This window comes from Archocentrus centrarchus (assembly GCF_007364275.1).
Source record: "Archocentrus centrarchus isolate MPI-CPG fArcCen1 chromosome 18 unlocalized genomic scaffold, fArcCen1 scaffold_23_ctg1, whole genome shotgun sequence".
NCBI classification, from domain to species: Eukaryota; Metazoa; Chordata; class Actinopteri; order Cichliformes; family Cichlidae; genus Archocentrus; species Archocentrus centrarchus.
The window spans coordinates 202,843-215,877 of record NW_022060145.1 but is presented as its reverse complement, the minus strand read 5'-3'; the positions used below and the strand labels follow the sequence as shown (position 1 = coordinate 215,877).

The 13,035-nt window shown below is 37.4% G+C and overlaps 1 protein-coding gene across 12 annotated transcripts in view; it reads right to left on the bottom strand.

Annotated features, from left to right (window-relative positions):
- Positions 1–13,035, bottom strand: part of ablim2 (actin binding LIM protein family, member 2) — a 128,023-nt gene that overhangs the window by 90,358 nt on the left and 24,630 nt on the right. For 11 of the 12 annotated variants that reach the window (XM_030722548.1, XM_030722553.1, XM_030722556.1 and 8 more), the window contains exon 1: positions 11,819–11,983. The exons of the other annotated variant lie outside the window; for it this stretch is intronic. In XM_030722548.1, coding sequence (XP_030578408.1) covers positions 11,819–11,834 — 16 coding nt within the window. In that variant the 5' untranslated portion in view covers positions 11,835–11,983. Of the gene's footprint in view, positions 1–11,818; positions 11,984–13,035 lie in introns of those variants that run through there. 12 annotated transcript variants of the gene reach the window in all.

Below are 13,035 nucleotides of genomic sequence, written 5' to 3'. Positions count from 1 at the left end.
ACAGTTTTATCAATAGCCCTCACCCTTTGCCCTTTCATCTTAATCCTGACAGAACAGGCATACATACTGATCTATCTTTCAGTAGTGACGGGAGCATCAGCTAAATAAAAGGTCCTATGTGTTCTCAGGAATCATTTGTGTTGTCAGACCGGTTTCATCAGGCCTCCATGGTTATTAATAATTGGGTGTGGAAAGGGGAGTTCATCAAATGAATTGATTTAGAGAAAGAGAAAAAGAAGAAAGCAAAAAAATAATAGCAATGAGCCAAGCAGAGCGGCTTTTTGAAACCTAACCAAGAACTGTTGCTGGTAGACATTATCCTTCATTCCACTTTACTCAGTTCATTGGATGATTATTAGTTCCTTTACTGGCATAATGTTGTGTTACAGTGTTTTTCAGTTCATCTTCACTATATAATCTAGAAAAATCCACATTTCTACCTATAAAGTCAAAAAGGAACCTTTTAACCTCAATCAGCCATTCCTGACCAAGCTAGTAAAAAAAGTAAAATAAAGTAACTCTGAAAATGTGATGAGAAGATTATCTCATGTCTGTCAGTAAACAGAGCTGATGTCACAGTGTGGTCAGATTAAACACCCAAAGTAACCCTTTGTCCACAGTTTAAAAAAGGCAGTCATTTATGTGACAAGGAGCTGACTGCATCTTGTCTGCATGACTAATTCTCTGTATAGACATTTATGCATCTGTCAAGTACTGCTAAGCAAGCTTCTTCTACCTAGCATAGGGCCAGACACGTTTCAGTAAAAGTCTCAGCACAGACATTACACAGACATGATATTTTAGGTGAGAAATATAAATATGATGCTACTGTGTCAAAGGCTGCTGTGAGACCTAAAAGCACAAGTATTACAGAATCTCCAGAGTCAGCAGTTATTAAAATATAGTTAAAAACTCTCAAAAGTGCAGACTCAGTACTATAAAATGCTTTAAAACCTGACTGAAATGCTTCAGAAATGTTGTGAGTGTTTAAAAAAGATTGCAACTGTGAGGCCACTACGTTTTCCAAAATTTTAGAAACAATAGGAAGCTTTGAAATCGGTCTAAAATTGGACAACAAGGAAGCATCCAGGCCAGGGCGTTTCATTAGAGGCTGTACCACTACCTGTTTAAAAGATACAGGTACGTCACCCAAAGTTAGACTGCTGTTTATAAGCCTTTGAACATAAGGTCCAGTAGTGTGGTCAGTGGGGTTAAGAAAAGAGTTTGAAATACTAAATAAATAATAAGAGGCTTGTGACTGTTGTTAATTACACTTGCAAAATATGCAGTTTTCTGATATTTACCCCAGCTATGCTTTAAAATATCATAAGACACTTAAAGCTTGTCCATTTATGTTCTGCCTGTCTGCAGTCTCCTCGAGCAGCATGAGTGATGTCATTTAGGGTTCAGACTTGGATTTAGGACGCCTAACCTTCAGGGGAGCAACAGTGTCCAAAATGTTTCAACAAATGGAGAAAGATTCAGCAGTCAGCTCCTCAGTGCCAACACAAACAGAGCGCTCTGAATCAACCTCAAATATTATTAAAGGCAACAGAAAACTGAGCAGGAGCTGAGGGTTTAAACATACGAACACCATAGGAAGCCCATGCATGGCAGTGGGACAGCGAAAAGAAGTTTAAAATAAAAGAGGCATATGATCAGAAAAGACAGCATCATAAATTTTAATGTTAAAAACAGGGAAACCATATAACAAAACCAGATCAAGAGTGTGTCCATGTTCCTCTGTGGGACCTGTGGCAGGCTGAAAAAAGTCCTTTGTGGTTTAATAGGACAACATACAGGAATATTCATATCACCAACAATTAAAATCCCATCATATTTTGGCATTATTTCAGCCAAGAACTCAGAAAATGTCATTAATAAAGTTCTTCCGATATTAGATAGATGGTAGACCATATACTACAGAATTTGGACTGATTATGATAACAGCTAATTAATGGCAAGATAACATCTGAAGCATGTGGACTTACAGTAGTGCTACATTTTGAACAACAGGGCATTCTGGACACTGAGCCTTTCTTTTTTACTACAAACAAACAAACAAAAAAAAAAAATCATCGGTCACACTGTACATTCTTGAGGCCAGCAAATATAATCAAAATATAGACAAAAGAATCTCTGAATTGTTTTCTTTGGATGCTACTAAAATACAAAAAGCTGCTTTCATTCAGTCCCTATGTATCAATTGGAATCTGATCTCTAGCTTGAAAATGTGCTGATGTTCAAATAGAATAAAGAGATGAATGGGGATTTTTTTTTGACAATCTTGCCAATATTCTGTTGTGAGCTGCAAGCGAAGCTTTATTGAAGATACCAAGTTGAACATATTACGGGCACGACAACCAGTAAAGACAAGAATTTAGGAGCGGAAACTCTTGAGTCCTTGTAAAAAAAAAAAAAGGTCCAAGACCAAGAAGATTGCAACCATCTGGAAAAGACAACAGCCCAAAAGTGAGAAAGGATTGGGAGGAGGATTGGCCTTAGGGATTTGCAATAACAGGGAAGACTGGAAGGGTTCTGCCTTCTGATCTGACCTGGCATGTGTTGCTGGACCCCTGCACCTGTTGGGAGGGATCCAGTGTCATTACTCCCTATTTAAATAGCAAACAGAAGAAGAGGGCAGGGGTAAGGAAGAGACAGGAGCTGATCTTTTTTGCCAGATGTAAAATTCAGCAAGTTGTTCAGACTGTTACTTATCTTAATTTCACTCTTCCCTAATTTCCTTCAGGATCAATAAAGTATCTATCTATCTATCTATCTATCTATCTATCTATCTATCTATCTATCTATCTATCTATCTATCTATCTATCTATCTATCTATCTATCTATCTATCTATCTATCTATCTATCTATCTATCTATCTATCTATCTATCTATCTATCTTTTTTTTGGCATTCCTGGGAGGGCACCATTATATAGATAATAATATAGATAATCCAACTTTTAGCGCTAATTGTATTTAGCCCTGTTTGAATATTTGCCAGGACAGAATATTACCATTTTCAGTAAAAATTAAAATGAAGTATCAAATCTGTCTCTCACTGGGTAATCCATCATTTGAAGTCACCCAGTGACCAAATGAAAAATAAATCCACAAAAAAACTTATCACAAAAGTGCACTGCTATATATTTCTGACCAATTCATGACTATCCTTGCAAGGACCCATCAGTGCAGAGGATAAATATTAAGGACAAAGGCGCAGAAATAAGGTGAGTGGGATAAGATTCATTTGTGAACATGTAACAAACTGTCGTTCTATGAGGGAGGACAGAAAGTGACTATGCTCTGAGTGCAGAGTACTTCGCAGGAGTCTGCTCCCGCCAGTATCCAATTTTCACTGGGGGGGCCAGTTGTCCACATCATCAATCAGTCTCTCTGGTGCCTGCACTGGCTGACAGGAACTACTGATGTTGTTGTCTCAAAGGTTGCAGCCAGGCAAGCAACTGTCGGAGCCATGCCACACACATACACATTATATATATATATATATATATATATATATATATATATATATATATATATATATATATATATATATATATATATATATAAAACCAGTCAAAAGTTTGGACACACATGCCCCAGCTCCTAAAAATAGAATGTTCCCTCAACTCACAGGGATCCTATGGTGCTCTGCAGCATTCCTTGTGTGAACCATCTGCAGAAGCCGCAGGGTGGGGAGGAGATCATTATGTTCACATTGCCACAGCAGTAGTACTTTGAGGTTACTGGGCTGTTGCCCTTGGGTACTTTTCACTTTCAAGTTCACACATTTTAAAATATTTGTAAAATATGGAGATTATCATCCATCCGGCTGCAGGTACAAAATACATTTCACTGTGCATTGTACTGTGTATAACTATGCATGTGACAAATAAACCTTGTCTTACCTTATCCTATCTTATCTTAATAAAGAATAAATTTTCCATGTCAGCAAAAAATTAAGAACATTAATGATTGTTACAGGGTTGTTTATTTTAGTACCTAAATGAAACGCTGTATATGTCAGCATGTGTGTTGTCTGTGCACCAGGGTTAGCAGTGTGACAGGCAAAATAGTGACCCAAATGTAGAACATGGGAGGCTGAACATGGACTCAAAATACAATGCTACAAAATAGACCAGGACACAAAGGGAAACGCAGAACAAGGTAGCACACTACCAATGAAGCAACTATGTACAAGGTCAAGGGGAAACTTAGACAATCTAAACACTCCGGGTAATGAGGGAAGGGGGGAAACAGCAGGGGAGAACAGGTGAACATAATCAGACTAACGAGACAAAGGAAGCAAAACCGGAAACAAAGCACATGATAGAAGGGACTGGCAAAGTAAAACAGGAAATAAGCAAGCATGGAAACAGAAACACAGACTGGCAATACACTGAAGGCAGGCACCCTCAGGAAATACCATAACACATAAATGACTATAACACAGGGGAGGCAGACACACAGGAATGAGCACAAAGGGAGAATTAAACTAGAACTGAGAACACAACTAAATATACACAGAGGTCTAATTATCAAATTTATGACTAAAGTGGTATGTGATTCAGTCCCAGAACACAAGACTCCAAGAATGAGAAATATATTAGAGAGCTATCAATAAAAATTCTGGAAATCTAATACTTTTATAGGGTATATTCACATCCTCTTAAGCCTGTACACCTAAATAATATGATCAAGGCCTGCTGACACCTGGCTTTTCCTTGGTATTGCTAATAATTCTTTGCTAAAAAGGTTCCTGTCCTTCATCCTAATAGAAAACTCATGCCATTATCTCACCCTTGTTAGAAGCCAAGTAAAAGACATGAGGACAGCGTCTTAGGCCAAGTTCACTGAATACAACCCCAGTGGTTAAAAACAGGGATACAGCCTTAATGCATTAATCAGACATGATTTAAGAGTTCTCCTGCTCTCCTTAAAGGCCTGACATCCACCTGTGCAGTGTTGTCTGCAACCTAACCTGTGCAGCACTGGATCTTTGACCTTGAGGTCAAACACTACCAGAAATCATCCCTTCAACCTCTCTGGCAGATGACACCAGAATACATTTGCTGGTTTAGTTTAGGCAAGACATATACCGTAAACAGAGAAGTGCCTGAAGCTGACAACCAGTTTTTATAATGCTATTTATTATAAAATAACCAGACATTATTTAAGCAGTCATAAATCTCCATAGTGGCCCAAAGAAGAGCAAGAATAGGCAACTAGTATGCTTTTGTCTGAATGTGGCCTTTGTGCAAAAGCATATGATTCTTTGCCCTTTCTGTGACTGTTGCCTCAGTGAATAGTTGTTCCACGTGGATGACACAACCCACTGATATGATCCCACGTGTTACTGCAGCAGGCTGCACTGTAATTTTTCCATGAATTTGCTTCAGGTTAACAAACTACAAGGTAACTAACATACTATATATACTCTATTGTTCCTCTCTTGAACTTAAATTCAAAGCAAAAAAGAAAAAAGAAACAAGTGGCATTTTAGCAAAGAGACAAAGGAAGTAGAACTAAACCAAAGGCACACAAGACAAGAGACTATCAAAACAGGACACAAAGAGAGCCATGACTGAATAGGGAGACAAGATTAACTTGATAAACTGATTTCACACACACACACATACACACACACACACACACACACATACACAAAAAAAGAAAAAAACAGGGAGATCAAAGAGTCCAAAAAACAAAGACAGTTCTTTGTTCAAATTCAAAATCCTGGATCCAAGGGACCTTGACGAAAAATTAAACTGAAACAATTTTTAGAGAGGTATAAGTCACAAGAGTCATTGAATAATCTGCTGCCTCTTGTTTTATGGTACTTTATTGTATTGCAGTCTGTGTCCTGTGCTGTGTTATCTGATTTTTTTCTGTATGTGTTATAATCCAAACCACCTCAACAGGCTCCCTAATGTGGAGGAGTAGTGGCTCTACTCTGACCCCCTCCTGAATCTCTTCACCCTATCTTTAAGGGAGAGCCCAGCCACCCTTCGGACAAGACTCATTTCCACCATTTGTATCCAGAGCTCGTGGCCATGGATGAAGTTAGGAACATAGATTGACTGGTAAATTGACAGCTTTCTGTTTATGCTCAGCTCTCTCTTTACCACTAGCCCACTCTTCCAATCCAGAGGCACTGTTCCTGACTTAGATGCAATGCTGCAGAGGCAACCAAGACACCACTACAACATTCAGAGCCTTGAGGAACTAAGGGCGAGTCTCAGCCATCCTAGGGGCCCAGCCACTGGAGAGCTTTTTGACCACTTCAATGGTGACTGGACTGCTCAGCATTTATCCATATAGTTGCACACTGTATACTGTATGAAAGATACTTTGCTCATGATTTAACTGTTCATGACCAGCCATACACATGTTAACAAGCCTTTAACACCAAGCGTATCACCACCACATAATAGGGTTATTATGGTAATTTCACTGTTGCCGGAAGTCTGCAAACAGCGGGATATTTGAGCAACATTGTGTCTGCAACAACACGGTCTATATGTTAAAGGGTTAAGTTGACTGGAGAAAAATACAAAGGGTTGCATGGACAGGAATGAAAGAGCTGGGGTAAAATATAGTCAGAGATTAGAGCTGTGCACGTTTACTTTGCAGCCCATTTATTTCAACCCACACAGAAGCAGTATGACTCATGAATATAGGCTTGCTGTACAAACTATTGTGTCAGTGGTTTGAGCAGAACTGGTACAAAATCAATGGCATATGCCAAGCAGGTTTAGCACTTAAGGGAGAGAGGGCAGCAGCAGCTGGATTCAAACAAAGTCCATTGGCACCATTGACAGGACAACTCCACACTGAACTGCACAAGGGTTTAAAAAGTCACTGAGTGAGCATAGAGTGACCCCAATTACACATGATTCACCTGTTACTTTCAAATTTTGTTGCAACGTAATGCAATTTAAAAGCACTAACTGCCATAGTTGACCACATATTGATTGAAACAGTAAGCTTTAAAGCTGCATGAAATAATATTTCTATGCTAACATTAAGTCAAATCAAAGCCCTTTTCAAAACAGTCAAAAAAACAATCTCACAACTTGAGAGTCATCGTGGATTGAATCTGGAAAGTTGCTTTTAAGTCCCTACATAAACAAAAGGATAGAGAGCTATAACGTTTATTTCAACAGTCACTGAAACATAAAATGTATATTTAGAGCGACATACAAGAGACTGTTTGACAGCTTTGCCCCAAAATACAGTTTCAGATCCTTGGATGTGCCTGTGGAGGCAAAGATGGCACGACAGCCATGTTTAGAGTTTTAGAATTCTCCCATAGATTTCTGGGGGATTCTTTGGATGCAATATCATCTCCTTATAAGTCCCCTCAGTTCAGAGTTAGAGATTTGATTTTATTGCCCATAAGTTTATAGAACACTTTCCAGCAGACAGCTGAAAATAAACATAGCAGACTAATTTGTAGGTTAAAGAACCAGATTTGTCCCCAAGAAGTTGGTGAAGACCAAAACAAGGCTAAAAGTAGATTGAAAATTGAAATAATTTGTCAGGTTAAAACAAAACATACTGTAACTCAAAGTGCATTCTAACACTGTTTCCTACAAAATGACATGTCAGTATTTAAGTGGTTGCAACAAACCAATGGAGCCAGATCAATAGAAAAGAAAAAAATATATAACTTTATTGAGTTTGAGTTTCAAAAGAAAATACAAATTACAAAGAAATGTAGATCTGTATTTTTACTACTGACAAACCTCTTAAAGGACTTAAACTTTGAACTTGTATTTATCTAAGGCCCATGTTATAGAGCTCCATTGTTGTAAGAAAGCTATTAAAAACAGGTGAGCGAGTCACATCGCACATACACCATACTAGCTCACTAAATTTGTGTTTATACATTGGTGAAAACAGTCCTCAACAAATGTACTATTTTACACTTTTTTGAGTAACATTTCGCTAAAAGCTGTAGCACCCAGTTGTTTTATAAACATAATAAGCATTTTTACGTTCAAACAATGTACATTTTGACACATTTAATAGACTTATATCTTCAGTAGGAACCAATTCAATACAATTTTATTTATACAGCGCCAAAACACAACAGGCAACTCTCAAGGCAACCAGTGAGCTTTAGGGTGATTTGCACAGACTGGTTATTAACACATGAGAAGTTTTGCTCAGGTCAGTCTGTGACAGAACATTAGAATAACACCAGCTTTATTCAAACTTTATAACTTATATTTTAATTTCTCATTTATAAAATATTGTAGTAGTGCTAGTAAAGTGACCAATACACAGATGGTTTGTTTACTGACAGGTCTGGAATAGTTACAGGAGTCGTTGTGACTGCTGAGAACAAGCCAACCATTACATCACATGCCCAAGATCTTTGGCAGGGACTGAGGCACAGCCTAGAGTAGAATGTTTGTCTGTTTCTTCTGACTCAGTATTTACCCCACATACCTGTAGAGCATTCATGTGTGAATGTAGAAAAGTGCATTCATATACTTGTATATGTATGTATACTTCATATACAACATGCTACAGCTTGCAGCATGTGTTTCTGTCTTCAGAATATATGAATGTATGTAGAATCGCATGGCAGCATGTGTGCATGAGGGTAGGTGTATCGCCTGTGTGCCCTCACCGCCAAACTTTGTCACATTGTGATGGTACAACAGCTCTACACAAAAAGTCATGGTTCTGTATTTGCAAAGAAACACACAGGATTCCAGTTGGTTTGGCTTTAACAGTGGAGAGGAGGAGACATTTACAGGGGTGTTTATGAGGAAGAGCAGTAAGGCTTCTTTTTACAACCAACTGGGTGGAGGTCAGTAATGAAAACTATATTTACTCCAGTACTTAAGCCTTGTTGTAATGAGATACTATAGTTGCATTTGCATGTTTTTGTTTTTTTATTTTTATTTTTAGTGCATGACATTTATGTGACAGCTATAGCTACAAGTCAGTTTTCTTCTCAAGTATAAAATTAACCTAAAACATGAACAAAAAATATTTTGGCCATGTCAGATTACATTACCTAATAACATACAGTATCAACCTCAAATTGGCTTCAACTCAACAAGCTATTTACTTATAGACAGCCAAAAGCTTGATACTATTTCAAGGCTGATCATGCTTCTGTGGTTCAAAGCAGTTTCTGATTCTGTTTTGTTTTGTTGTTTTTTTTAAATAACACTTATGATGTGTTTCTAGTCCTTATTACACAGATTTGAAGATAAATACACAGCACTCATTACCAGAATTCTGACCCTGTTATGCTGTCCCTCCTCAGCAGTGACAACCCAGAAACGAAGGGGATTTCACTTGTGTGAGTCCTTCTTTTTAAAGATAAATGTTTCCAAAACAAAGGCGATGGTCATTGATTTTAGAAAAGACAGTGCAGTCACCATGCCTGTTGTTATTTCTGGTGAAGATGTCAAGGTCGTGGGCCAGTACAAATACCTGGCCTTGACAATAGGCTGACTTTTGAAACCCACGTAGACTCACTCTGTAAAAAGGCTCATCAGAGGATGCATTTTTATCGAGAGCTCCATGGTTTTAATGTGGATTCTACATTGATGAGAATGTTTTATTCTTGTTGTATTGAGTCTGTACTTACTTTTAATTTCATCTGCTGGTTTGGACTTTTAACCTTTAAGAACAGGAACAAACTGCTGGTAATTGTAAAGGTGTGCAGAAAAATTGCTGGCATAGTCCTAAGCAACCTCACTAGCTTGCATAATGTGAGGTCAGTAAAAAAGGCCAGACTGATCCTGGCAGATTCAGACCACTCACTGCACCATGAATTTAGCTTGCTTCCTTCCAGACGCAGATATCGACTGCCAAGGTGTAGGATGAGGAGACAGAGAGACTCATTTGTTCCTGCAGAGACTAGGTTTTTAAATGATCTGTTGTGATTTTATGTATGTCGTCATGTTATACTTGTTTGTGTTACATTTTTCACTACTGGCTGTGAAATAAATGGCCTTTAGGGGATAATAAAGATCTCTGAATATAATTGAATTGAATTTTTGTTTTAATAACTTTTAACAACAATTACTATGCAAAACGCTGCAGCTCCCATCACTTGATTCTGCAAAACAATTTTGATATCCACAATGCTCTTTTCTAACTAATTTTGTCTAAGATTTTAGGTCAATAAAAACAGCTATATTGCTCTCTTCTACCTACCATGCTAATTTAAGAGCTGTGTCTAAACTAGCCACTTGGCTCACTATTCACATTCTTTTGAGTTGGAGAAATTTAATCAGTGATTGTGTAGTGTTTATGTTAAGATAAAAAAAAAATCTAAGTGGAATCCATGCTATAATGCCTGCTACACTGTAGCTACTAGTTTTGTGTTAGGGATACACAGTAAGAGACTGGTACTTATCAGAGACTACTTTTTTCTGTAACAACTGACAGGCAAAATAACCTTTAGCAATGCAAAAAGGGCAGAGCCAGTTTTAAACTTATCTCAACTATGAGGCAATCAACTGAAATGGCTACAAATGGAAGTGAAAGATACCACTGACATATGACATGAGATAAACTTTATGTAGGTGTGTACAGCAGGTATGCAATAAATTAAAAATTTCCAAGAACTAAAACACAGTGCACTTTCTTTCACTACTAATAAGAAGCCAAAGTTGTGACGTTATAACCTGCTAGCCTCTTTAACTTCAGGCTTACAAGGCGATTTCTTGTTAAATGTTTCTTTAAGTCGATACCTCTAAAAGAGTGAGGTGTTTCTACCTTTTTTTATACTTGTATTTTATGATAAATTACTTTCTACCATAGATGTTTATGGTGTGCTAGCTTATGCTGAAGGTTAACAGTTTTGTTTTATGATCATTTGTTCTTAAAAAAAAAAATGTCAATGTCATTACCAATGTGAATGTTTTCTTACTTTTTTGAACAAATTCCAAGCATTGTGGTTATACTTCTTTTCTCCAACTCCAGTAGTATAAAACATCATTTTTTTCACTGTTAAAACTGTGTTAAAACTTTTACTAGTAATGGCAAATTCCTTATTTTTCTCCTGTCAGCAGTGGCACGGTCAGAATATTAGCTACATTATAAAGGGTGTCTTGGATATTTTTATTATGAAATCATCTATTCCATTACAAATAATACAATCACTGCTAAGCTTGAACTCTCACTGCAAGTCATCATAGAGACATGGAAACATCAGTAGAAGATGCTTTAGGTTTATACAATAGGTTCTAAGACAGAAGATATAAATCCCTAACAGGCCACCTTGTTATACAATACCAAAGATACTGCAAGTAACTATTAGAATTATGATGCAGATTTCCTCTTAGTGACTTGCCCTCAGGCCATTGTGAGCAGCCCAAATGGCTTGGCTCCCAGAGCCTGAGATGCAGGAAATGGACTAAGACAACAGTGCTGCTGTCAAGGAGGTTGCAGGCAGCCAGCAACCTGCAGCATAAGCATTCAGCTTGCTGCCACAGGATTTGTTGTCATTCACATTCACATTCAAATAGAAAGTGCCCTAAGCTTCTGACCAGGCTTACATAAGGGGGAGGGGGGCGCTATTTGGCTGTAGTTAAACTACAACTTAAATGGAAACACACATATTCGTACACATAGACACACTTGAAAATAATTTTCTTATTTCCAAGTTGTTGTTATTAATGTAAAAGGTCAATTAATATGTACTAAGAGGTGAGTGATGAGTCAGCATAACAGTAGTGGTAAAAGGCAAGTGATTATTAGAAAAAAAATCAATTCTGTCACTGGCAGGTGTACATACCACAAAGAGTTCATTTAAAGACATTAAAGGTCATTATTACCTTTCTCCTCTGGCATTGTCACTCAGCTGTCAGCCCAAATGTGATATACTGTTATGTCCTTTGCTGATAATAATTACAAACAAAATCCCAGAAATCTGTTCAGAGTACGCTGACAGTGTTGCAACACATCCTCTGTATGCTCTGCAGCTCTGGTGTAATTACAGATGGGAGCACAGAGTGAGCCTGTTGTCCGTCACTATCTGTGGAATGAGCAGTAGGTCATATGACTCTCTCTCTCTCTCTCTCTCTCTCTCTCTCACTTCTCTGAGGTATTGCAGCTACAGTTATAAATAGAAGCATGTGAGAATGACACCTCTGAGTGGTAATCTGTCACCAGGTCGCCAAAATTAACTTTGAAAACTGTTTGATAAAAGTTGATGTTTAACAATATAGCATTTACCAGTTTCTCTAAATGTTTTCTTAGATTGGTGGTCCACTTTCTGCCCCCAAAATAGAGCTAACCTCTCAGCACTGTTTGCAGCAATGTTTAGGCGGATGGTGTGTGTTAAATTAACCTGTGGGATTTAGGATGCAAGATTTCCAATAAGAATTGCATTGTAACAAGATGATGAATATTAATCACTTCACTAATTAATCACTGGTCAGTGGTTTTAATGTTGTGACTGATTGGTCTATGTCAGAGTAATGTTATGTTTTCAAGTTTGATCTCATGATATGAATAAAAAAGACCCACTGACTATTATTAGCTATGTAATTATGTATTAGCAGTAACAAGATGATGGAGCACCTGGGTTACTGGTAATTTTTTTAAAATGCACCTGAGACTACTGATTATAAGGAATTATGTATTGTACCATGGATGAATGAGATTTAAAAGCCTAATCAAAGAATAATCAATCAGTTATAGCACTGGCTCAGATGGCATTCTATATAGATTTATAGATCTTTAGAATATTTAAATGTTTATATGTGCAATAGTGCTAACAGAAAAGGATAAGAAGGCCAATAAGATACATTTACAGTTGCAGCTTTTGCATTAACGTTCCAATGATTAGAGCTGATTTGTGTTTACTAAATTAAGATGTGCTTTACTAAAAAATGTTTGAAAACATTTTCATCAAAATGCAGCATACATTTTAACTAATTTTTCATAAAATCAGTTTTCACAAAATCAGAAGAAGAATACTATTGCAAATTTCCATCCACTTCTGAGAACATTACAGTTGGTTCATCAAGTTAACCAGGTGGTAAGGGTC